The sequence below is a fragment of the Notechis scutatus genome, chromosome 1 (genome assembly GCF_049901735.1).
Source record: "Notechis scutatus isolate UNSWTSFEM ecotype Mainland chromosome 1, rNotScu1.2, whole genome shotgun sequence".
NCBI classification, from domain to species: Eukaryota; Metazoa; Chordata; class Lepidosauria; order Squamata; family Elapidae; genus Notechis; species Notechis scutatus.
The window spans coordinates 164,001,786-164,029,381 of record NC_142009.1 but is presented as its reverse complement, the minus strand read 5'-3'; the positions used below and the strand labels follow the sequence as shown (position 1 = coordinate 164,029,381).

General features: G+C 39.0%; 1 protein-coding gene and 1 long non-coding RNA gene across 2 annotated transcripts in view; one reads left to right on the top strand and one right to left on the bottom strand.

The window, feature by feature from the left end:
* LOC148133081 (uncharacterized) overlaps positions 1 to 21,691 on the bottom strand; it is a 44,584-nt gene extending 22,893 nt beyond the window's left edge. Inside the window, exons 1-2 of the long non-coding RNA XR_015747073.1 lie at positions 21,474 to 21,691; positions 11,531 to 11,577 (exon numbers count right to left, since the gene is read on the bottom strand). This is a non-coding gene — a long non-coding RNA (uncharacterized LOC148133081). The remainder of the gene's footprint in view (positions 1 to 11,530; positions 11,578 to 21,473) is intronic.
* A 4,446-nt stretch (positions 21,692 to 26,137) lies between these two features.
* LOC148133080 (uncharacterized) lies at positions 26,138 to 27,139 on the top strand. The gene has a single exon (XM_087953603.1). The coding sequence runs from the start codon at positions 26,138 to 26,140 to the stop codon at positions 26,921 to 26,923; it is 786 nt and encodes a 261-aa protein (XP_087809729.1). The 3' UTR covers positions 26,924 to 27,139.
* Positions 27,140 to 27,596: the final 457 nt, after the last annotated feature.

The window sequence follows — 27,596 nt, the reverse complement described above, 5'->3', positions numbered from 1 at the left end:
AGACAAAGGGTACCCCTTCTAATGGATTAGGTATTGTAAGTGACCCCTATGCAATCTAGAGTCTAATATTTTCTTTACTTCAAAATGTGTCTTCCCTTGTACTATTGGCTTGGGAAGGCTGATCTCTTGGTTTTATCTGTGAGCTAGTAGCCAGTTTCAATAGGCTATGATGGAACACTGGATACACTTTCCCTAACAAGCAAGGTAGACTTAGTTGCACCGTTACTGGGTTTATTACTTTCGCTATGGGAGACAGTCCTAGGAATTTGGGACCCAGTTTCTTTGTGGGCAACTTTAGTCTAATGTATTTAGTGGCCAGGTAGACCCGATCTCCCCCTTTAAAAGGGGTTTGAGGAGATCAGTGCTTGTCTGCCTGATGTTTGTATTTTTCTGCAGCTTGGGTGAGGGCACATTTGGTATTTTCCCACCCCTGTTTTAATGAGTCCATCCATTCAGCTAGGGACATTGAGGATGGAGGCACTCTGGATAACTCAGGCATGGTTACGAAGTCCATTCCACTAGTGATTTGGAAGGCAGTTATTACGGTGCTGCTGTGCACTGCATTCTTGTATGCAACTTCTGTGAACTGTGGCAGTTCTGAAAATCCGTCCCAAGATAGATCCAGGGATGATACTTTATTTGCTAGATCCTTGTCCCAAAATTGGAATGAGCAACCATGGTCCATTCATAGAACTAGCAAATGACTACCGTCCCTGTCCTATTGTTTCTTTTATATATATTTTTTATTTTTTATTTATTTTTTATTTTTCTTATATGTATCCGTGTGTTCATAACTATGTTTTTACTTATACCTATTATCTTGTAAGCAATTGACAAATAAAAAATAAATAAATAAAATAAATATTTCCCCTTGCATGATACTGAAGTGGGAGGAGTGTGTGTTGAGTCCTATATAGCCAATTTATCCACAATGCCAAAACAGGCACTAGTAGGGCATAGTGAATGTAATGAGACAGTGATAATTACTGCAGTAGAGACAAAATATGATGGAAACCCACACCTCAGACCATGCTCTTACACCCGAGGGAACGACGATGAATATTGTGAGCCCCTCATTGATGATGATTGCTCCTTTGATCCATGCAGCAAGTATCCATGTTTGGATCACAAGTGTTCAGCCGCAAAGGCCAGAAGCCCTGAGTTCAAGAATTCACCCCTTCCCCTAAAGGAGCAATTATTCTCCAACTAACAGTTTGTTATCAAACAAGGAAAACTAAACAGTGCACTTTTAATCTCTGTGCCAGTATAGTAAAAATGGGAATGCTTTTCCCCCTACCTTATCTTAGGCTTATAAATGCAGAACCAAGAGCAATGGCTCTGGACCTGTTTGTCTGGGACCTGGCCAGGTGGCTTCATGGTGTTGTAGCCCCTGATGGGGTTTATTTTATATGCGGTAAGAAAGCATATCACACATTGTCCCGTGGCAGGGATGTTACTACCTCTGGAGTGATTTTTCCAGGCTACTGCCCCTGGAGAAACCTGTGAGTTTGCAAAATCCAGTTAAAAGTCATGGGCGGAAAAGTACAGTTTTTTCAGTATGCTCCTTCCCCAGTTGGGTATCAATATGTTGTGGGACCAATGCAAACAGTTTTCCACCCTCTATGAGTCATTAGCAAATATTACAGCCCATGGACTGGAAGTGATTGGCGAATAATTGACAACCATTCAGCCAAAAGGTTTTGCAAAACAGAGTTGTCCTTGATTATGTGTTGGCCAAAGAGAGTGGGATGTGCAAACTAATAGGTGATTCATGCTGTGTATTCATACCTGACGGGAATCAGAGCCTGTTCAAAGACATCTCAAAAATTAAGCAGGCTGTACCCAGTTCCGAAACGGTCCCAATAAACCCTATGGGCCCTTCAGTGGAACTGAATTCTGGAATCTCTTATCTGGCCTAGATGGAAAAATCTTAGTATTATTATGCTCTGGGCTGGTCATCCTCTTATTGTTGTGTGTTGCTATTGTACTGATAACAAATGTTGTGTCTTGACATCCCCTACAGTGCCTTTAATGTTGGCCCAAACTAACAATATGCCCAACAGCATTAGCCTCAATATCTCTGAAAGTACACCTGCTTCCAGAGTATCTTACACAGACACCGACAGTATCTAGACAGTCTTCTTTAGCATTCTTCTTGCTTTGCCTAGACGGAAGTTTCAGCATAAGAGAACCCACTTATGTCTCTATGTGACAGGTATCTAGTGACCCTGTGTATGCTACCATGAAGCACAAGCCTCCTAAACTCGAGAAGTGTCAACTTCTATGGCCAACTTGTAGTGTGCCAATGCCCATATGCTAATCTTCCCCTTTGGGCTCTTGTGAATCCTATGCCCTTTATAGAGGATGTATTTCCTAAGTGTTATCGGCATTTTTTACTTTTTACTACAGACCCTATTTTTTAGCTCTGTTGCTAATATTACTATGCTAGAACACAATTATGATTTAAGTAGTGATCCTCCTTCCTCTTACAGAATAGATGTTTTATATTTAACCTCGTGATTATGCAATAATAAGTGCTCATGCAATGCAGTACTTGTTGGGAAACCAAAAGAACCCAAAGAAAATTTAGGAACTGGGTATAGCAAGTGCAGAAGGGTTTCAGAAGTATTTGGACACATGTTGAAACCTTATGGTCAGCAAGAGAACAGGGAAGTGAAATTATGAAATGAGGATGGACATTGGAAGAAAAGTATAAAAGGTATGGATAAACATCAGAGCAGGGCCCTTTGGCCATAGCTGTCTTTTTGGACCTGCTATGTCTTTTGGACCCCATTGCAATGGTTCATTGATGTAAGTACGCTATTACTGATATACTCTTTACTTATTTCTTATATTTTCTCTGGGCTAAATTGTTAGAATTAATAAACTTCTGATTCCAAAGCAAGAAATGCAATAGGTACTTTTAGCTGCCTCAAGCAGATCCCCAATTTCTCAACCAGGGTTCGATTAACCAGGCGCCTGGTGCAGCCTGAGTCTAACAGGACCCATAAGGTTGCTTTTAACCCTAAAACTTGGAAACTTCACACCAATGGGTGGGGCCTTTCAGTGCTTTGCTCTCTCTTGGCCAGCTTCCACCAAGGAGGCAGCCCCCTTTGGCACAGCACCTGTTCATCAGTAGGTCAGCCTAGTTGGATTCTCCACCTTCCTCCTCCTTGTCCTCAAGCTCTTCCAGCTCTGGTTGCCTTTCTTGCCACCTGCCACCTTGGCTGCCTTGAGTGATGGTTACCCCTCTGGTTCTTCCTTCCCAGTCTTCCTTCTTTCTGATTCCAATGGATCACCTGGGTCTCAGTAAGTCTCTCAGGCTTCTGACCTCTTCTATCCATTCAGAGAGGCCCAGCCTAGGGGGAGATCTGGATGATGCTTCCCTCCAGCACCCAGCTTTCTCCTGGTCCCTGCCTTGGGCTGACATCATGTGCACAGTCCCCACAGTAGGGCAGTGTGCCCCTCTGGGTTGATTGACTTTGCAGATTCTGCCTAATGTAAGGACCTGCTCCAGCTGGTCCCTCAGGAAAGCAAAACTCTTGACTCCATTATGTTGAATCAAAAGAACTTTTACTGAGAAAAACTACTTGCAGTAAAGTCAGGAAGAATCTGAAAAACCCATGCAAAGTATGAAGCAATTCTTTTGCTTACCCACCCTACCCTCCTTGACCAGTCCACCTGCAGCCAATGTGATGCTGCAAGGTCGTTTTGAGAATGCTGAGGTACTAGGCAGATAACAATTCACTCTCAGGGCATGATGATCTTGGAACTATGTGGGAGGAAGTCTGGTCCATCTCTGAAGACAATTCCCTCACTTCCCTAATTCCCAAGCAGTAACAGCAAAAGTGAAAGCATGCAATAAATGCCAGCAAATCATCCTCTCCCCTTCCAACAGAATGGCATGACACGATAGTGGACCTGACATATATATTATACCAGTTTGGTGAAATTTCATGCACATGCAGCATTGCCTGTATATTTTTTAACTTTCTTCTTAAAAAAAAAAAAGTATTTTATTCTTTACATGAACTTAGCTTTATTCCCTTCTCAACTCAGAAAGAATGGAGGGGAAAGTAAATTAGTTATTCAAAAAGTTATTAGTTATTCAAAAAGAAAAAAGAATTTTAAAAAGCAAAAAATAATTCCTAAAAGCAAAAGCTAAAATCACAAATTATACTGTGAGTGAAATCAGTTGACTGTTAAAATGGAAGCTAAAGGTAAAGGATTAAAGATTTTAGACAGACACATTAACTATGGTCTTTTAAGTTCATGGTTAAATAAATAATCTCCTTGTTCAAAACAAATATGCAATACAAAAGTAGGTAGAAGTTTTGAACCACAGAATTCAGAGCATATCTATATCTATATCTATATCTGTGTGTGTGTGTGTGTGTGTGTGTGTGTGTGTGTGTGTATGCTTTGTTTGGGTATTTTCCCACGTCATTATAGTTGTGCTTTTAAAGTTGTAGCAACGTTTTGGCAGAATCTCATCTGCCATCATCATGCTTCTCTATAGTGTTCGTCTGTGACTCAGACTTTCACAGCCGTTTCAGTTTTAAATTTAGGGCTAGCCTACTGCTGTGCCAGAATGGTTTCTTCTTCATCCTGATTGGTTAGGAGTCTTGGTCTGTGTTTATTGGTCTTGGAGTTTGCTGTGTTCCGCTTGATTGGTGTTTCTAATATCTTCTGTCTGTTTTGCGGCTTTTTTTTTTGTCTTGATTGGCTGGCAACATTGTGTTCCTGTATTGGAGGCTTTTAGTGCAGCTTGCTCTGAGTAAATGGACGGCTATCATTTATTAGGAAGCTAGGTTTCATCTGGGTGCCTGGTTGGGGTGTGTTTGAGCTGGAGGTATCAGGGGGGTTCTGTTTGTGCCCAGGTGTTTGCCTGGCTTGGGGTATGGAGATTTTTTTGTTTGTGAGTGCAGGCCTCCAAATAATTGACAGTCTGGTGGAATCATCTCTTCTATTCATGCTTTCAGGTCTTTTTTCAATCTCTATTGCTTCTCTGATAATTCTGTGGCTGGGGTTTTCTATAGCAGTTAGGGTTTTGGTGCCATTGAAGTTGATGCTATGACCTGTGGCTTTCACGTGTTGGACTAGTGAGGAAGTGTGTTCCAGCTTTTTTACTGCATTATCCAGGCGGGTACTTATTCTTCTATTGGTCTGTCCAATGTATGTGGCAGGGCATGATGCACAGGGGACTTCATATATGCCTTGGTTTTCCAGGTCAATTTTATCTTTGGGGTTTCTTAGGATGGTTGCTATTTTTCTGTCTGTTTTGAAGGCAGTCTTGATGTGATACCTGTGTAGTATCTTACTGATTTTGTCTGTAGTACCTCTTATGTAGGGCAGGACCGCTGTTCCATAGGTCTGTTCATCTTCTAGGTCTCCATTATGTCTCAGTGTGTTTTTGTGGATCAAGCCAGTGATTTTGCTTTTGTGGAAGCTGTTAGCTGTCAGTACTTTAGTCAGGGTGCATAGCTCAGTCTTTATGTGTGTCTTGTCTGCCAGGTGTTTGGTTCTGGTGATTAGTGTTTTGGCCACGGAGTTTATCTGTGCTGGGTGGTGGTGGGATTGGGCATTGAGGTAGCGGTTGATGTGTGTTTTCTTCTGGTATATGGTGTGCCCTAGTGTGCCATCTGTTTTTTTGTAGATTAGTACATCTAGGAATGGTAGTTGTTTGTTTGTTTCCGTTTCCATGGTGAACTTGATTTTGGGGGGTGTGCTGTTTAGGTGTGTTAGGAAATTGTTTAGGTTTTCTTTTCCATGGGGCCAAATCACAAATGTGTCATCGATGTATCTTAACCATAGTTTGGGTTTGTGGGTGGCATTATCCAGGGCTCTGGATTCAAATTCTTCCATGAACAGGTTTGCAATGACGGGTGACAGTGGTGATCCCATAGAGGCTCCTTCAATTTGCTTGTATCTTTGTCCTTTGTACATGACATATGTGTTGGTTAAGCAGTGTTCTGCTAGTTCCATGAGGTGTTTAGCTGGTTGGTATTTATTTTTGATGATTTCAAGAGTTTTTTTATTGGGACTTGAGTGAATAGTGAAACCACATCGAAACTTACAAGCAGATCTTCTTGTTCCACGTGTAGATCTTTGATCATTTCCAAGAAGTGGTATGAGTTTTGTACATGTGAAGCTGCTACAGCATGGGGCTATAGCTGCTTTGCTAAGCGTTTAGCTAGGTTTTGTAGTGATGCTCCTCTGGAGCTGACTATGGGTCTGAGAGGTATGCCTTCTTTGTGTATTTTTGGGAAGCTGTATTGTTTGAGGCATCTGGAAGATTTTTCTCTTGGGATGATCGTCTGTTGGATCTCTTTGCTCACAAAAACACAAAATGCAGTAAAAAAGCTGGAACACACTTCCTCACTAGTCCAACACATGAAAGCCACAGGTCATCACTCTCCACTTAGAGTCAAACAACCTACTCTCCAAAAAACAATTTGGTTTCAGGAAAAAATTATCCTGCAATCTTCAACTCCTACACTGCAAAAACATATGGACTACTCTACTTGACCAGGGTAAAGCTATAGATGCAATTTATACAGACTTTTGCAAAGCCTTTGATTCAGTGGTACATGACAAACTACTGTTAAAACTAAACTCTTACAGCATTTCTAGATCCCTTCATAAGTGGATTACTGTGTTCCTGTCAAACAGGCAACAAATAGTAAAAATAGGGAGTGATATATCAAACCCTGCTCCAGTTAACAACGGTGTCCCCCAATGCAGCACTCTTTATACTCTATATAAATGACCTTTGTGATCACCTTATAAGCAACTGCATCCTCTTTGCGGATTTTGTAAAACTATTCAACACCACCAACAATGCTACTATCCTTCTAAGTGACCTTGGTTATGTCTCCGAATGGTCAAACATTTGGCAACTCCAAATCTTGACCAACAAATGCTCTGTCCTACACATTGGTAAAAAAAATCAGTACACCAAATACAAACTAGGCGGATATGACCTTGTTGATGATCCTCACTCTGTCAAGGACTTTGGAGTTCTCATATCAAATGACCTGTGCCAGAGCTCACTGTAACAGCATTGCCAAAAAGGCATTAAGAGTTATAAATCTAATCTTACGAAGCTTCTCCTCTGGAAATATCGAATTGCTAACTAGAGCATACAAAACTTTTGCCATACCAATACTCGAATACAGCTCATCAGTCTGGAATCTGCACTGCATATCGGACATTAATACAATCGAGTGAGTCCAGAAGTATTTCACTAGAAGAGTACTGCACTTCTCTGCTCGCAACAGAATACCCTATATCACCAGGCTTGAGATTTTGGGCTTGGACAACCTTGAACTACGCCACCTACAGTTAGACTTAAGCGAAGCACACAAAATTATCTGCTACAATGTCCTACCAGTCAATGACTACTTCAGCTTCAACCACAACAATAAAGAGCAGACAACAGATACAAACTCAATGTAAACCACTTCAAACTCGATTGCAGAAAGTACGACTTTAGCAACAGAGTGGTCAATGCCTGGAATGCACTACCTGACTCTGTTGTTACATCCTCTAACTCCCCCTCCTTTAACCTCAAACTAATGAGGGACCTCATCCCATTCCTAAGAGGTCTGTAAGAGGCATGCATAAGTGTACTATCGTGCCTACCATCCCTGTCCTTTTGTCCCCATTTATTTGTACCTATTTCCTGTATTCTTACTCATGTTTATACTTATACCTATTATCTTGTAAGCGATTGACAAATCAAATAAATAAATAAATAATTCCAGTTTGAAAATTACAGTTAAATTATTTTGGGGAAAAAATAATGGCTAGTAACAGTATATTATGGATTGGCAAATCACCAATTAAATTTTAAATCATCTCAATTATTGTAAGAGAAATTTGGAATTATGTAAAACTGCAGAATGATAGTATATGGAATTAAAACATCTTTTGAGATTTGATCCAGACACGTTCATTATATCTAAAATTCCTGAAATATTTCCTGAATGATTTCAAATCTAGTGTCTGTCCCTGTCTGTGGGGGAAGATGAGCTGGAACTGGAACAGACAGAGATTGAGGGGGTGAATTTGTTGGCTTCAGAGGAAAATGGGGAAGGGCAGAGTCAGTCAGAGTCAGGCCAGAGACTTTCAGGATTAGGCAGCTTGTAGGTAGGTAGGAACAGGGGCAGGATGACCAAGAGTGTGTCAACCCTGGAACCATCTTTAAGCATCTTCAGGGTTGCCACAGTAGAACTGGATGGAGCTGTGAGAGAGGGAGGGGGAGTAAAGATAGCTGGGGGAATATGTAGCCAAAATAACATTTTTTCTTCTTGGAACCAAGGAGACTCATACCAGCACCTGGAGGGGCACAAAGGGGAGTCACCTGGGATGGGGAGTGTGCAGGGGTGGGATTCAAATTTTTTAACAACTGGTTCTGTGAGCATGGCTTAATTTATGGATATGGCTTGGTGGTCATTTGACTGGCTGGGCGTGGCTTGGTAGTCACATGACTGGCTGGGTGTGGCTTGGTCATGCAACTGGCTGGGTGTGGCTTGGTGGTCATGTGACTGGCTAGGCGCAGCCAACTCAACATGACTTCTTTGCCCACAGTGACTGTTTTAAGTATAAAAAAAGATATATCAAAACAAAAGGTAGTTTATTATTTCATGCCTTTAATGCTTAAATAATAAAAAGATACACAAAACTAGATTTTGTTACAACAAAGTTTTAAAATATTAATCAAAAACTATTACATAATATTTTACAAAAAACAATAAAACTGTTATTTAAAGTATTGCCAAATTGCTTTTTTACTAGCGTCCTCACTTGCAGTTTTGTTCTGACCAAGGCTTCCTAAGACAGTAACAATCACACGCTGTTCCCAAAAACCTTTTGTTTTATTTCAACAGCTGTGAATTATATGCATTCACAGCCCATAATGAGTCCCAAACAGTTTATGAATAGTCCAGCAGAAGTCTGCCACAGTCTTTCGAGATAAAGCTGATAAGTACCCACCTTTATCTCCCTTGAAATGCTGCCAACGACTAAATTGCCAATTAGCTGTACAAGGCCAAATGGAGCACAAAATGAACACGGAGCTTCAGATTTTAAACTGACCAGAATGAACAAAGTTGCTTCCTGCAAAGGCTCATGTCCCTTTGCTCCTCCTTTATGTCTTGTGGGAGGGGCCAATCATCTCCAAGCCTTACTCTCAAGTCGTCCCTTTTGTCTTAACTGTTCTTGCTTTCTGGCAGCTCTGCGCAAGTGCACACTGGGAACAGGCTCCCCCTGTTCCTCTGCCTCGCTGATGTCAGATTCTGGAGGCTCCAGAGTCAGCACATAACTCTCAGATGGCCCTCGCCCCATCTGTGTTAGATGTAGATCCCTCATCCAAGCCCTCCCAAGACTCCAGGACTGGCCCATATTCCTGTCCACTGTCTGACTCTGCTGCCAGCTCCGCAGGCCACCGACGGACCACAAGTGTTTTTAGTTTTACACGAGCATCAGCAGCTGTGTGATGGGCTCACAACCATTTTTTTACTATAGGAACAGGGTCCCATTCTTGCAGAGGTAGGGCAATTAGATTAATAGTCAGTAGGTTAGTTACATTGGAAACGGTTAGGCAACTTCTGCTCTCTGAACATATTTTTTTTGTGAAAAACCCCTTTCCACTTCTGCTGAACTTACAGCAATTGTCCTGACAATTTCTTTAGCTTTTTTAATACTCTCAGGAATTGCATATTTCTCTGAATATTTTAACACATTTTCTATAAAATCTCGATAATCATTAATATTAATTTTGTAATGAAAAATTTTACCAGATGCAACCAATTATTCTTCCGCTGCTTTCCATAGAACCACCACTTCTTCAATATTCCAGTAATCGGGCTCCAAAAATTTTTAATTTACCAATGTCTTGAAATTGGCTACGTTTTTAAATGTTCCCAATCCATCAGCCTTTTCTTCAAATTAGTTACAATGATTTCTAAAAGTCTTTCACAAGGAAGTCCAACAAATCAACGATTTTGTGTAAAATTTATATTTTTTAAGGTTTCTGAAGTAATTAATCCATCAACCTTTTTGTGTACACCTTTTTCCTTTATAAATAAGCATTTCAAATGATTTAATTGATCTTATCAAAAGTTTTTCAACCTTTATGATATCTACATTTCTTGCTTGCAGTGCATTAGAAAGAAGAGAAATTTCATTTAGAATATCAATAATCAATGCCAAATCAGGGATAAAATACGCATTTTCAAGATGGGCAGCCGTACCTGAGTATTTTTTATTTGAATGAAAAACTGATGTCCCACTGGATAAGCACGCCACACAGCTAGGGTTGACCTTAAACTACAGGCAGTTCATATTGGTCCAAAAACTCTACCAATCTTTATAATTTCAATCTCAGGTTGTTCGGATATTTTATTAAGTTAAATTAGGTTCTTATTGGGTTGATGAAAAAATAGAATATATCTTATCAAGAAATACTTTAAAATGGTTTGCTTGCTTTATTTCCCTAATAGAATCATCTAAAACAAGTTGGAGACGATGGCTTAAGCAGTGCCATATTATGATGTTTGGAAAGTCTTTTGCTATCCTAGTGCTTACCCTAGATTTTCTCCCAAGCATAACACTGGCACCATTGGCGCAAAATCCTACTAATTTTTTCTCTAGATAGTTCTTAGTAAACCGAACATTATTTAAACTTTCCATAACTGAAAAAAATATTGTCTCTGCATCTTGTTTTTCCCATTCAACTAGCTCAAGGAAAATTGTTGGTGAGAAAACTGAATCCTCAACTTTTAAGTAAGGTATAAGAACTGGTTTGAAAGATATCGTTGAGGCTTCATCAATAATCAAATATATTTTGCAAGTTTTTTCAATAATTTTAGTAAATAAATGTTTTCTAATGTCTTTTGCAATGAAATCAGCTATTTTCACTGCAGTTTATTGTGAATGCAATCCTATTCCCAGATCTAATCTATTTTTTATTTGCAATTCTATCTCATCTATATCTGAAAATGGTTTGCACCTTTGTGAATAAAAAACAAAACAGACACTAAAAAAAAAATATTTTGTTGAAAGGGATTTTGGAGGTCTTCTTGTCCAAACTCCTGCTCAGACCAAAATCTGAGTGGAGGGCCTGGGAAAGGTGTCAGAATAACAATAACACTTAGAAGGGACATTGAGGGGGACCCTATACCATTTCAGACAAATGGCTGCCTAGTCTTTTCTTAAAAACCTCCAGTGGTCAAGCACCCAGAATTTCTGGAGACTGGTTAATTGTTCTCACTGTCAGGCAGTTTCTCCTTAGTTTTAGGTTGCTTCTCTCTTTGTTCAATTTCCATCCATTGTTTCTTGTTTTGCCTTCTGCTGCTTTGGGAAATACATTGCCCCACCCCCCCCATCTATAGTATGTAGATGCAGATAATAAAGTCAAAAAATGGTGAACAACATTTTTACAAAACTATAGATAAGATGAAGCCTTTGAAGAGAACCAGTTGTAAAATTATTTGAATCCCACCACTGGTTGTAAGTTGAGGAGTACCTGTAATCTGAATATCTCCTTCTCCAATTGAAGGCCCAGCAATACCACTGAAAAAGAGTAAGAGAAAGAAGGAGCTTCAGAGATTATATATTAAAATAAAATAAAAAATAAACATTGTTTAGTATTCTGTGGTTTTGAAAATTTTCTGCCATGAAATCCTAGTTAATATTTTTTTCCCCTTGGCTTCCTCATCCTTTTTCGATACAAAATTAGGTGGAAAAATTACAACACAAATTTTGTTCTGGGTGCAGGAATACTTCAGATAGTTGATTATTTGTGTAGCTCTGCTAGCTATGAAGAATTATTTTCTTCTTTTTGCCCATCAGCAAAAAAAAAAAAAAAAATCAGATCTGTTTCCAGTTATATGTGTTAAATAAGCAAGATACTACTCAATATAGCATTCTTTATGCTCTAAATCATATACAGTAATTAGAAACAGATGCTTGGTTTTTTGTTACCTATTATTTGATATTTCTTATGAAGGAACAGAGTAAAAACCAACAAACCAATGGAAGTCTCAAAGGTGCTTTTTATTTCAAAAGGCAATTGGAGTGGTTTTTCCTTGATGAAGCAGAAAATGTTTCACTTCTTCTCCAAGAAGCTTCATCAGTTCTGATGGCAGGGTGTGGGGTCGGGGGAATGGAAGGATTTTATCTTTGTGCAGTCATTTGGTTGTTAGCACTCTCTGAGAACTGTTGAGGTCACTTGGGATTTATCTGTGTCTTCAAGATGACCTGAATCAGGGTACAATTGGTTGTGGAATTTTCTCGGAACTGCTGCAAGGGCTGTGTTGTAAACTGGAGGTAGGTGGTGTCTTATTCCTCTCATTCTGTTGTGGGATGGGTGTTCAGTTCTAACATAGATGGATCCTTTTACCCATCTTTCAAACTAACGGTCTGCTCTATCCAAAATGTGCCCTTCTTATTACAAACATATGCACTTGTACCAATAAAAGAATATTTGTAGCTCAAAGTTGAAATGAGAGGTCCTTGGTACTCCCTGAGTTTGCTTGTTTTCTTGCAGACATTTCATTATCCTAATCCAGTAATATCATCAGTGCTAGTAAGGAATGCTGTTTGCTGTCAGTTTATATTCTGGTGACTTGCTTGTCTGTATGAGTGGTCTTAGAAATTCTTTGGTTAAGCTGTTTATTGACTGCTCTTTGACAATTTCTTGATTGGGGTATTGTTTACTTGATTTTGGTCTGAAGTTAACCTTGGAATTAATCTATGCTAATCTGGGTTCTGATTATTGATGGAGAGATCTTTTGAACTTTTTGTTCCCTTTTGGGCTGCTTGATTGTCTCTTTTGCATAGTCCAGGGGTTTTCAAACTTGACAGCTTTAAGACTTGTGGACTTCAACTCCCAAAATTCCTCCTCCAGTCATGTTAGCTCAGGAATTCTGGGAGTTGAAGTCCACAAGTCTTAAATCAGAGGTGGTAGTCAGCAGGTTCTGACCAGTTCTGGAGAACCGGTAGCGGAAATTTTGAGTAGTTCAGAGAACCAGTGTAACCTTCCCCCAGGAGCCGGGTGGGAATGGAGATTTTGCAGTATTCTTCTCTGAGGAGTGGGGTGGATATGGAGATTTAACAGTATCCTTCCCCTGCCACGCCCACCAAGCCCACCCACCAAGCCATGCCATGCCATGCCCACCAAGCCACACCCACAGAACCGGTAGTGAAATTTTTTGAATCCCATCACTGTTTTAAACTTGGCAAGTTTGAAGACCCTTGGCATGGTCTATCATGTTGTTAACATGATGTTGTGCCTGTTGATGACTGATTTGTCAGAATGCCAAGCTTCTAGATATTCCCTGGCATAGTTTCATTTGGGAAAATATGACAGTCCTAGATCATGCCAAATCCAAAAATTCCAGGGGAATTTCTAGAATTGGGGGAAAAGGCAAGTAAAAGGGACAGCCACTTTCATATCAATACAGCTCTCTGCTGATCCAAACACAAACAAAAGTATAGTACCAGGGTTGCATCAATAGAGAAGCATCATCAAGATATGAGAAATGATAATGCTGCTTTGTATTGGAGTAGTGAGGCCACATTGGAATACTGCATATAATTCTGATACTGATAGAAAATATGCAGAGGAGAGTAACAAAGATGGAGACTAAATGTTCTGGAGACTAAATAGTATGATGAACAGTTGAGGGAGCTAGGTATGAGAGGCCTATCTCATGATAACTGTCTTCCAGCACTTGAGGGGCTGTCACAGAGAAGAACGGAATGATTTATTCTTCTTCAGAAGGCACACAAGAAGTAACAGGTGGAAGTTTGTTAAAGTGAGATCCAACCTAGAAGTAAGGAGCAATTTTGTGACAGAACAATTGATCAATAGAATAGCTTGTCTCCTGTAGTTGTGGGTATTTCACCACTGAAGATTTTAAAAAATAGACTGGACAACCATTTGACCTCTATGGTATAATATCTCTTGCCCTGAGCAGGGGATTCAACTAGAAGACATCTGAGGTCGCTTCCGCTCTATTATACATCTTATCTGATTGAGCCCTAAAATTTAGATAAGCAAGAACTGAAGAGTCACTTAAAGGTTAGAAATGCACAGGAGTGCTCCAAGGTTAACCAACTGCAGGTGAATGTAATGAGAGAAGAGAGCATATCACACTTATTTGGAAACCTGAGCCAGGGATTATTGCTCCTGTTGTTTATATCTTATTAAAGGCATACTTAGAATTAGATGTAGGGCTTTAAAGAAAAAAAAATGCTTTTAAAAGCAGTGCTGTAAGCAGTGATGAAAGGGAAAGATCCATTTTGAGCTACGAATCTGTCCTCCTGCTTTGTCCTGGCAGTCCCCTGCTCCATCAATCTGTCACAGGTTTAGCATTCTTCCAGAAGAGAAATAGTCCGAGGAACAGGTCACTAGTGTAGTAGTGGGGTTGCAAAGAACATCTCTCTTCCCTTTCAACATATAACCTCTGCTAGACTTACTAGACTAGCTAAAAGAGTAAAAAATCATAGCCAGCATCACATACTATAGAAGTAGCCTGTAAGGTTGCATAGGAATAAAGTATGTGTGTACCGAATAAAGATATGAGAAAAGCATAAAGTCACACAATGGTCACATATACAGTATATATGTGAGTATACCTGGCTCAGTGATATTCTGGGTGGGAAGCATTCCTATAAGAAATTAGATAAGGCTATGTCCAGATCAATGAGATATACTGTTTAGGAAACAAACAAGAGAAGGGGGACCTTCCAAGGGCTTAAAGGTCAGAAGAAGAAATTTCAGAAGGATGTGTCCTAATTGATTAGACAGGAGGGAAATGTGTACCTTCAGACTTGCAACATTATGTCAATGTAATGTTATAATAAAGTAGAATTAATTTACTTAGTTGTGTTTCTTAGTTGCATTTCCTAACCCAAGAAGGCTAACAGTGCAGAGGTTATGGTAAATCAGGGACTTATTTCTATTGTTCTGCATTCATATATAAACTGATGCTTTTTCTGTTGTTTTAAACAGTGTTTTGTTTATTTATTTAAAATATTCATATAGCTGCCCATCTTATATTAAACTCTAGGGGCTCCCAGTCATCAATTAAAACAATATTAATAATAAAGTAATGTAATACTAAAACCATAAATATTAAAATTTGGCACCAATATTACATTTCTGACATATAATTTGAGGGAAAAGCCAGACCTTCAATGTTTTTTGGATGGTTAGGAAGATAGAGGCCTGGCAAACGTCAAGGGGAAAGATATTCCAAAGGGCAAGGTTACTATGGAAAAGGCACACCTCCTAGATTCTAAAAGGGGGCATTGTTTAAGGCAGTGGTCATCAACCAGTGGACCAGGGACCACTGGTGGTCTGCAAGAAAATTTTGGTGGCTCACAGAGAAATGTCACCCCCAAAGCACACACACCCCCAAGCAATTAATCCAGGCTGCATAGGAACACAAGGCTGCACTGCCCACATGACCTGTGGAAACACAAGGCTTGCGTCCCTGGCATTGCGAACAACAGGAGGTAGTGAGGGGGGCGAAGGAAGGAGGGGGGGAACTTGCCCCACTTGCCTGGCCTGGCCACTGGGTTGCTTCTTTCCGCTTCTTCTGCTTTTGGCTGCATGCAAGGAAAGCAGCAAAAGTCTTTCTTTCTCTTTCCCAAACTCCACCAGAAATGAATCTTAGGGACCCTGCAAGGCATCCTGCTCCAAGGGGCTGCGCCGGCAAAGACTCATTTCTGGCAGAGTTTGGGGGAGAGAAAGAAAGACTTCTGCTGCTTCTGCTGCTTTCCTTGCATGAGGCCAAAACTCTCCCCCGAGAACGGAGCTGGATATGTTATCCTGCAATCCCAAATAAAGAATGATTGATAGGTAGGAAAACAGGATGGGGAATTTTCCTGCAGATGTTTTTTGGGATTTTCCCAGGGTCTCTTGTCCATGGGATTTAAAATTATGAGTTTGGTGATCCCCGAGGTCCAAAAGATTGGTGACCCTGGTTTAAGGGAAGGGAGTAGGAGCATGCCTGCCCTATCTGAGCTGATAGAATGGGTAGATCTCCTTAGGTGGAGATAGTCCCATAGATAATCAGGTCCTGGTCATATAGAGCTTGTAAGCAACCTAGAATTGCACCCAGAAGAAAATTGGGAGCCAGTGCAGATTGTGCAACAGGGATGTTACATAGGTAAACTAGGGGCAAACATTACTGTGGGGGGGACCACATTCTGGACTAATTGTAGCCTCTAGGTCAGGGGTGTCAAACTCAAGGTACGTAGGCTGGATCCTGCCCATGAGGTGCTTAGAACTGGCCCACAGGGCCGGCCTGGAAATAACAAAGGACTGGCCACAGTGCCTCTGCCAGCTAAAATGGGGCACGGCTCATTTTCAGTCTGTACAGCCTCCTGCAGCACTCTGCCATCCAAAATGAGACATGGGGAGGGCCTTGCACGCTTCCCCCATGCCCTGTTTTTGGCCTGAATGGCCTCCTGCAGCACTCTGCCAGCCAAAACGGGGCACGGGGGGCCTCTATGTGTCGTTAATCTCTACATTATCAGTTCATTTATGCTCTGCTCCTACACAAAAGAGTCAGGTTCCATAGCACCTGGAGACTCTACATGTCTTTAATCTTTACATTATGGAATTGAGACTATTTGAGCCAGAAAATAAATCCCCCTTCATTTTGAATGCAATCTTGACCCTGTGTCAAACGCCCACCATGGCCACGCCCACCCCCTGCCACACCCCATCCCTGGCCCTCCAAGATCAAACATAACCCTGATGCAGCCCTCAATGAAATCGAGTTTGACACCCCTGCTCTAAGTGGTCTTCAAGAGCATTCCCGTGTAACTTATACATCCAAATATTATTAATGTGGGAAATATTCTTAGATACAAAGATATTTTGAATGAAAAGGGTGAGCTCAAAACTAAACAAGAATTAAAAGAGCAAGGGATTGATATGGTTTGGTATTCATATGTGCAAATACAGTCTAGATATGAAAAAGATGCTAAACTAGATGGTTTCTATAAAGAATTGATAGAACTGAACAAGTTATTAACAGTAACAGAAGAAACACTGATAAAAAATTGTATAATTACTTATTGGGAATTAAAATGGAAGAAGAACAGGTGAAAGAGACAATGATAACATAGGCAAAAAAAATTGGTTATACCATAGAATTAGGCAAATGGCAGAAACTGTGGGAGAGAAATTACAAATTAACAATGTCAACTGCTTATAAAGAAAATACGTATAAGATGTTCTATAGATGGCACCTTGTGCCAGCAAGACTGGCAAGGATGTTTAAAGATAAATCAGCTAAATGCTGGAAATGTCATCAGACACCTGGATCATATTACCATATGTGGTGGTCATGCATAGAAGCTAAAAGATATTGGACAAAAATACACATATGGTTGGAAAAGATGATACAGCTACATATTTCTTTTTTTTTTCCAATTTTTTTTTATTTCAATCTACATATAACAACAATACATTAACAGTGTGGCATCAATATATCATACATTTCTCATTGCATTATATTCATATTAATTCATACTTCTTCAATATTTATTTTCAACCTTACTCTGTCCAAATGCCTACCACCATATCAATTAAACATACCTAATAATTCCATTATTCACTTTTCTCTCTGTTTTCATTTTATTTTTTAAAATGAAAAATTTTCATTTGGCAAGCAGTGTGGTTCCAGGTTTCACATCTCAATATAAACATGACCATAGTTGCCTATTCATTTTATTTGTTTAATTTCATATTGCGTCATCCTTGTCATTATTAAATATTAAGCTTATCTTATCCAATCCCAATTCATGTTCTCATATCTTATTTTACAATATTATCTAAAATTCTCATCACAATTCTATGTTCATTTATTCAATTCCAAATCCTAATATATCTCCTTCCATTTTTCTTAGTATACTCTCATATCTTATTTTACAATATTATCTAAAATTCTCATCTCCTTTTTATTATCATTTCTCATATTATTATTATTTCTGTCACATTTGTCATTTTATCAATCCTTATCTGTAAATATAGCTGTCCCCTCTAGTTAATAATTCGAGCTAACCACCTTCATTCTTCCTTAATGTCAATCTCCCTATCTAGTATAAAACACAAATATATATATTTTTCTCAGATTCCGCATTATATTTTCTCTATGAATCATCTATACATTTAAAAATACTATTTTCAATATATTCTTATAATATTATATTCTATATAATATAATATATAGAATATATTATATTCTATATAATATATCCTATTACCTTGCGGAATCCCCTTCCTTATCCCTTTTTTTTCACCCATTATCTCTCACTCTTTGAACAATGCACCTTCTTTTCATCCTTGTTTTTTTCCTGTTCCTTTTTATTTCCTGGTTCTTTCACTTAATTCCCTTTTTCCCCATTCTTATTTCCCTCCTTTTCTCATTCCAGTTACTAAACTTTTCTGTCTCCCTCTTTTGATTTTTCCTTTGCACTTCCTTTTTCTGCTTTTCCCTTCTCTCTTTAACCATTTTCCAAACTATTCTCCCTTTTATCATCCCATCAGACCACTAATTTTAAATTTTAATTCCTTTCCCCCCCTGCTTGAATCATTGTTGTTCGTTTTGTTTTTCTAAGTTGGCTTCTTCTTTATAGAACTCCTCCCCGTCTGGTTTATTGTGTTCTTGTGTATGCTGAGTCACCATTTCTAATTTCTGTAATACATAATTACACATTTCAAGTTCAATTTTTATCATGTCCCTTGTATCTTGCATATCCGATCTTATGTCTTGTAAGTCCAGTCTTATATCAACAAGTAGCTCCTCCATTATATCTTCTCCTTTTTTCTTTTTCTTTCCTCTTCCTTAATAGTTGAAATCCTCTTCTTTGATAGATATATTCAATTCAGAGTCCAGTGTCTTATTTCAGCCAATATCTTTTGAGTTTATTTTCAACAATTCATACTCTTTAATCTTTATTCCAAATCTTCTAATTGGCCTCCCAACTGTTTCCCAAATTACTGGGTGGTTCTATGACAATAATAAAGTTCCTTTTATTTTCTTTCAAGTTCCAAGATCCAAAGTCTCAAAAAGACGAGACGCTTGTTTTAAAACATATTAAAGTTTTCCTGTACCATCAGGTTGTGCTCTTGAGTCTTTTTCTTTTTAACTTTCTTTGTAGAATATGTTTTTATTAAGTTTGCTAATTTCAATCATTAGCTATTCTTTTCAACACACTCAATTCCAGCATTTAGTTATGCCCTTTAAGTGCCCACAATTCAATATCTGTCCAGTTTAATTTTTAAACCTTTAAAACTTTATTGTATTTTAATGTATCTTTAATGTATTTTCCTTTAAATTTCTCCTCCAGATTAGTCCAGTAAAATAATCAAATCCAAATTTAAAAACCCATTTTCTTTCTCACTTTCTCTGGTCGCTGCTTCCACACACTTTCCTCCAAAATAGCCCTTTAGATTGATACCAGGGTACCTCCTTTGCCTGGTTCACACTCTGCCTACTACTTCTCTCTTGAGCACAATGCTTAGTTTCCCGGAATGTTCTTCGTCTTCGTGGTGGCCATTTTAAGACCACAGCTGCCTTTGGGAGGGATTTTCCTGTCAGGGATGGGAGTTGCAGCTCCCCTCAACCCTCCAGGTGATTTTCCCCTTCTTCACCATCCCACCAGGGTGGTTCCGGTCCTGATTGGGACCCTCCAGCAAGAGAGCTCGGGCGAAACCGTGCACAATCGCGGATTCTGCACCGACACCGACGAGGAACAAACTAGAAGTCCCAATACAGCTACATATTTCTGTTGGGGATTATACCTGAAATGCATAGTAAGGAAAAGCTACACTTAATCATTCATGTATTGATTGCAGCTAGAATTGTATTTGCACAAAATTGGAAAAATGAAAAGATCCCGAGAGATGAGAATGTGATCAGGAAAATATTAGAATATGCAGAAATGAACAGGTTAACACTTGCAATTAAAGAAAAGGAACAAACTGAATATTATAGGATATGGGAATCATTTTATCAATGGCTGGAGAATAAAAATGGAAATTAGAAAATCTAACAAGACTAGCAAAAAATAGTAAACATGAGAATAAGAAATTAAATATGCTAAGAATTGTTATTGTAATTAGATATATCATATGTAGTAGTATGAAGTAAAAATAATAATATGATAGTAATGAATATGTATTAATTGTAATGGTTATTGCACAAGATATTTGTACCCAGATGACACACTGTTTAAATGAGTGGTTGCCAACCAGTGGGCTGTGAGAAAATTTTGCTGGTCCGCAGATAAATGTCACCCTCAAAGCACCCCCAAAGCAATTAATCCAGGCTGTGCTGGAACACAAGGCTGTGTTACCTACATGGCCCACAGGAACACAAGGCTTGCATTCCTTGCATTGTGAACAACACAAGGTAATGAGGGGGGGAAGGGGGGAGGGGGGAACTTGCCCCACTCACCCCACATGCCTTGCCTGGGCACCGGGCTGCTTTTTTCCGCTTCTTTCTTCTTCTGCTTTTGGCTGCACACAAGGAAAGCAGCAAGTCTTTCTTTCTCTCCCCCAAACTCCGCCAGAAATGAATCTTTGGAACTGCTCCAAGGCATCCTGCTCCAAGAGGCTGCGCCGGCAAAGACTCATTTCTGGCAGAGTTTGGGGGAGAGAAAGAAAGACTGCTGCTGCTTCTGCTGCTTTCCTTGCATGAAGCCAAAAGTGTCTCTCTCTCTTTCCTCACTCCTGAGAATGGAGCTGGAGATGGTGTCCTGTGATCCTAAATAAAGAATGATTGATCGGTAGGAAAATGAGGTGGGGAATTTCCCTGCAGACTTTTTTGGGGGATTTTCCAAGGGTCTCTGGTCTGTGGGATTTAAAATTATGAGTTTGGTGGTCCCTGAGGTCCAAAAGTTTGGCAACCCCTGCTCTGAAGCATCAGATCAGATAACAGATAATCAGAGTTGGAAGGGACCTTGTAGGTCATCTAGTCCAACCCAAGAAGTAATGGGTGGAAGTTGGTCCTAGATCCAATCTAGGAGAAACTTTCTGACAGTGAGCACAATTAACCAATGGAATAGCTTGCCTCCTGGAGTTATGGGTACTCCATCGCTGCAGGTTTTCAAAATTAGAATGAGTAATTATTTGACTGGGATAGTGTAAGTTCTCTGCCTTGAGCAGGGAGTTAGACTAGAAGACCTCCGAGATCCCTCCCAGTCCTCAGATTCTATGTTCTATGTGTAACAGTTTTGTGAAAAACCCCAACCACCCTTTTAACCTCACAGGGTCAATCAGGTGCCCTATATACTCTATATATATTAATATCTCCCAAATCTAAATCATGACACCATTGCCTGAGGGCAAATACCAGATCCGATGTGATCCCATATATGAGTAGGGCCATGAATACATTGGACCAGGTCCATGACTACCATAGCAGCATGAACTCCTGCCTTACCTTCATGTCTGGTCTCAAAAATGGCAGATTGAAGTTGCGCCCCCCCCCAAACCATAAGCCTGAGGAATTCACTCCAGATACAGAATCCAGGAGCACAGGCAGGAATGCTGCTACACTGCAGATAAGAAGGTAAATGAACAGCAATCTCCATTAGTACAACTTTACAAAAAATGGAAGAAAAATCTGGTCCGGTTCCAAGCTGGGAGAAAGACACAGGAGCCAATGAATTTGGAGGCACGTTGCAGGAAAGGAGGTTTCCATTTATTTAGGAATCAGAAATGAAGTGACATAGCAATCGGTTCTGAGACAGCTGACAGCTTGGCATGGGGAATAGAGTGTTTTTTATATCCTTTTGGACCTTTGAGATTGAGATACCTGGTGGGGTTATTTGATTAGATCAATAATGTGGCTTTCTACATTCTAATTGTCTCTATTTGCTTTCCTGGACGATGGTCAGGGTCAAGGCTAGCCTAGGGGAAAGGTGAATAATGTAAATTCTGTGCGGCTTTGTGTTTTCTGACTTAATCCTGTCAATTCAGCCTATCTCAGTCTTCTAACCAGTTACTTGAGGTCATTTGGCTGGGAGGTAGGGATTGCTTCAGCTTCTGTGGATGGTTTTACTTTGCCTTCTCTGGGGAAATAAAAGGAGTGTGGGTCTTATGATTCTTCCTATAATGATAAATCAGAATTTTCATACAAAATTAAGTCATGGATGAGGGAATTTTTGTTATGTATCTATTTATTTATATTCTGCCTTTATTTTGTATATATAACTCAAGATGATAAACATACCAGGACTTCCGGTTTGAAGGTCTTTGGCGACAGACAGGAATCCATTATCGTGCGTGGTTTCTGCCTGGGCTCGCCACTTGAGCGCCCCAAGCCGGACGGTTTCGGGGCTAAGCCACCCCGTAGAGGTGGTGAAGAGGGGGGAGACCGCCAACAGGGTCGAGGAGAGCTGCATCTCTCCTCCTCAGCTGGCCATTACTCCCTTTCCTGAAGGCGGTAGGAGTGGTGGTCAGAAATGGCCACCTCAAAGAAGAACTTGACCGGAAAAGAACGTGCAGGAGGAAGATAAGAAGTGAAAGTTTTGGCTGACCAGGCTAAGTTGAAAAAGCAACAACTAAGGTACCCTGGAATTTAAATTTTACAAGAAATAACATTGCTCCCAAAGAAGAGTTGGAAGCAGCGAAAGAAAGTGAAAAGGGAAAGGTTTGGCTTTTTTCTTCTTCTTCTCTCTCCTTCCTTATATTGACAACTAAGAATAAGAAATTGGAAAAATCCGCTTTGGCATCAATAAGCAATTAAGCTGAAAATATAACTAAATGCCAAAGGGACAATAAAGATTTCTGGACATTAAAAACTTTTTCTTCTATAAGCAGGAAGGGAGAGAAAAAGAATAAGGGCAGGGTCTGGAAGAGGGAGGAGACTGCCTGGACTTTAAAAGAATCTAAAGTAAAATTTCAATAAGACTTCTAAAAGATACATTTTAACTGAAACTTTGCAACTAAATAGTAACCCCAGGAAGAGAAAGTGGGGGAAAAAAAGAAAGAGCAAAAAGAAACAGCTTGTGTGTATTTGGATTACTTGGTGACTTTTGGATTTTTTGGTTATTATATTTGAATGACTAAAATCAATCGGGTGGTTGTTTAAAAATTTCTACAATGGCATCACTTTTGGATGAATTGAAAATAGAACTTAAAAAGTACAAAGAAGATGCACAAGAAGGGAAGGGTTCTTTTGGCTTCGTTTTTCAATTCTTACAAATGAAGATCTGGAACTGTGAGAAACAACAAGACTGCAAAACAAGAAGACTGGGACAAAGAAGAAGCCATCTTTAATGAACAAGTAATTCTATGTGGGGAAGAAAAAGGAAAGAGGGGAAAGAGGATGGAGAATTTAAGACTTAAAAAAACAACCAAAGAAAAGAAAATAATTCGAAAAATAAGTATAATACTGGAAAGCAACAGAAAAGGGAAATACAGAAGAGGGAAATAGAGGTAGAGAGACAAAGGGGTAAAAAGGGGAGAGAGAAGAAGAGGGAAGAAGGAAAGGAAAAGAAGTTACAAAGGTCCGGAGCAAGATATAAAGAAACAGGACCTATTTAGAGATAATGGGTGAAAATCTAACTGAAAAAGGGATTCTGTAAAGGTACATAAGATTGTATTGTTATATTTGTAGTAGAAATAACTTTAGAAAATTGGAAACAACATATGATTAGAATGAGGGATAAAATAGTTAGTGTAATTTAGTGAAATGTTTGTGAATAAAGTAAATGAAATAAAATAAATGAGAAAATTGAATTAGGAAGGAATGGGAACATTTTAATTAGTCAATGTTTTATAAAATATAAGTGAAGAAGATGATAAACATACCTAATGGTCTTTAGCACCAAGGTCACCTTTCCTACTTTAGGAAACATCAGAAATATCTCATTCTATTCTTTTTATCTTATAGCCTTTTCCTAGTTGCAGAGTTGGAATTTTTGTAAACTGTACATAATACTGCACATCTTATATCAGGGGAATTGCTGCTACTAGACAATTCAATAGTTTAAATGTGAAAGTGGTGTTAAGCTCAAAACGGAATTGAGAAATATTGGAAGATGTTATTTTTCATACAATAACTGCAATCTATTTATTCAAGTAAGTTTAATATTAATCAGCTGGTCACTGAATTGTGTTCTCTATAGCAGGACAAACTTGTCTGAGGTGTGCTTTGAAAGATTTGCTCCATGCCCAAAGTATTATCAGAATTCTTCTAAATAATTCCCTGTTTGCTTGGGCTCAAGAACACAAATAGACAAGTTTGCCTAAAGCATCAAGGTCTTTTGCAAAGCAAAACAGCAAAGAAATTTATTGGAAATGATGTTTGGAGACAAAATTGGAGGAAAATACTGAGTAATTGGTTTAGCAACTGAAGGGAGGCAGTTAATGTTGTTTGCGTAATTGCAGACAGTTTTAGTGTATTACTTCTAGCCTACAAAAAGCAGGTCAATAATGATCCTTCATTCATTCATAAAAAGCAACATATCCACTTTCTAAAGTGCTGCTATTGAAACACAGATAGAAGTCATATTCTGTTTTGTTTCATTGTTGAAATGTTGCAACTTTAAAAGAACTCTGAGCAATATATTCAGTAATAGTATTCTGCTCACTGTCTCAAACTGATAATAAAGAATAATTTTCTTTCTACTATACTTGCTTTGGCTTTTGATGGAAAACAGGATATTCTAAGGATAAATTTGCAGAAACTAGTAAACAGTAAGGTGTTTTTACTGAACTGGATCGATATTTTGAAAGAACTTTCTAAGAGTGTAGATGGGATCTTATATTAACAAAAAGTTCCTTCTGGAAGCAAGAAGGGTGACATCATAAGAAGAGAAATGTTCCAAATGTTGTGGACCTGGATCCTGGATATGGTTCCTTAAAAACATTACAGCCCACAGACATGCTTGTTATTTGTGTGGATTACAGAGTTGGATTATACATTTAAGCATCTGGCTTGCAGTCTTATTTTTTTATTAGCAGCAGTGTTTGATTTTCCAGCATAATTCTTCCTTTTCTTTGCTTTGGACACATCTAAGTCTGGCTCTCACTAGGTTGTGTCTGACACGAATCATACATCTGAGAAAGAGAGAAGAGACCCAAAACAGTTATTTTCTGTTTTACAGACAATGTAAAGGATGTACCAAGTGTTTTAAAATAGTTTTTGTGACACTGAAAATGGAAAGTTTGTGGGAAGTCATGAAAAGTCCATTTTAAGTTGGCTGACGGAGGGAAAATGTGAAAAGACAAATACTTATTTTGCAGACGTGAGAAGAATAATTTGGATTTAGCTTGCTATTTTTTCTTTTTGTTTTTCTTTCTTTCTTTTTTTGCTTTTTTCTCTTGTTGCCTTATTCCCTTTTTTCCCTTTCCCTTTTCCTTTTGCATGTGGACTGACCCTAGAAACTATTGGAATAATAAAAAGCCAAGTCTGGGGTTACAGCAGGCCCTATGGATTACAAACTTAATTAACTTTGATTCTGGCATTGTTATTTTTTCCCCCTTTTCCCTTTTTTTCCCCTCTTGAACATTGGATTATCAAGGATACAGCGGGCCCTGTGGATTATAAATATTAACTGACAGAATATAAAAGACATTTCCAAGGACAAATAATTATCCTCCTTCCTTTTTATCTCTTGATTTTTGCTTTTCTCCTTTTTTGTTGTTTTTTTGTTCGTGGACTGACCCTATAAATTATTGAAATAGTAAAGAGCCAAGACTGGGGTTACAGTGGGCCCTATGGATTACAAACTTAATGGATTTTGATCTTGGCATTGAAATATTGAGACATTGAAGATTGACTGAACCTGAATTGGAGGGAGCTGAAGTTGTAATATGGTTTCCTTCTTCTGATATGTGGGTTATTTCTACCAGACATGTGTGGCATTGAAGCACTGGGGTATCATAGGGGGCTACCTTTTGGTAGGTTTATTCTTGGTTGTTAGTAGGAATAGTAGAAATACCTATTGTTAGCTTATAAATAGAGGAAAGAAAGAAAGAAGAAATCAACATTAGCTATTGAGATGTCAACTTCAAACCTAACTAGAATAGGGAAAGGCATCTTCCACACCATCATCAGCTTCCTCAAGTCCATCCAATCAGAGATCAATTGAGAGTATGTTACAATTGGAAAAAGCCAATACTTCTCAAAAAGAGGTTTTGGTGATGCTCCAGGAGCTACAGGAGTCCATGACAAAAAATCATAATCAGGTAAGGAAAGACACAGGGGAAATGAGAAATGATACAGGAGAGATGAAAGAAAATATCCAAAAGATGGATGAGAAACTTGAGAATTTCCAACAAATGATAACAAAAAATGAGCAAAGGGTCCAGAAAATGGAGGAAATATCAGAACAAGTAGACAAAAAAGTGGGTGCCATAAATTATAAGCTGACACAAGCAAATAAAGAGCTAGAAAACTCTGTGATAATGTTGGAAAGAGAAAAAGCCACTTATTATCTGAGATTCGAGAATATAGAAGAGGAGAAGTGGGAGGACCTGCCAGAGATAATGGAAGAATTGCTGGCAAAGGCATTAGGAATAGATAAGCAGGAAATGGAAATGGAAATCGATGAAATCTTCAGAATACACACAAATTATGCAAAAAGATATAAGCTTCCAAGAGAGGTGTCTGTACAATTTGTGAAAAAATTGATAAGAGACGAGATCCTCAACAAGGCAAGACACAAACCATTGCAATACAAGGGGAAGGAATTGGTAGTCTTGAAACAGAATCCTAGGAGAGTAAGGGACCTTCAAAAGCAATACCATTTTTTGACCACAGTGTTGATCAAATACAATGTAAACTTCAGATGGTTGATACCTGAAGGAATATTAGTCTCCTGGCAGGAAAAAAGATACAGACTAGACTCATTGGAGAAAGCAATGGAATTCTATGATTGACACTTTAACATGGAAGAGGAAAAGGAAATGAGAGGAGAAACAGTGCATAAAGGCCAAGAAGTACCTATGATGGAAGAGAAGTAACTACAACAAGAAGAGAGTGAAAAGGAAAAAATAGAACGAGCAGAGCGAGAAGGAGCAACTGCAAAAGAATCCAGAGAAAAAAGAGTAACCAGAAGTATAAGACCTATATACTGTATAAGTAAAACAATGCAAGAAGAAACAAAGATGTTATCAGTCAATATAGATGGACTGAACTCTCCTATGAAAAAGAAAAAATATTTTTAAAATTACAAAGACTAAAATTGGACATAATATCACTCCAAGAAGTACATATCAAAAAATCACCATTATAAACTATTGGATAATTCTAAATTGGGAAAATTATTTTACCCGCTAAATTGGGAAAATTATTTTACCCGCTATCGCAACTAAAAAGAACAGGGATGGTACTATACCAGGGGTGGGCAAACTACGGCCCGCGGGACACATCTGGCCCGTTGGTCATTTTAATACGGCCCGCCTCTGAAAAAAATATTCCCCTCTGAAAAAAAATTGGGGCCGGCCAAAGAGACCCGCGCCGCGCAAAAAATTGCACACACAACACGGAGCTGGGCAGCCGCTTCCCTGGTACCAGGGCCAGGCCACCGCCCGGGAACGCCCACTGCTTTCC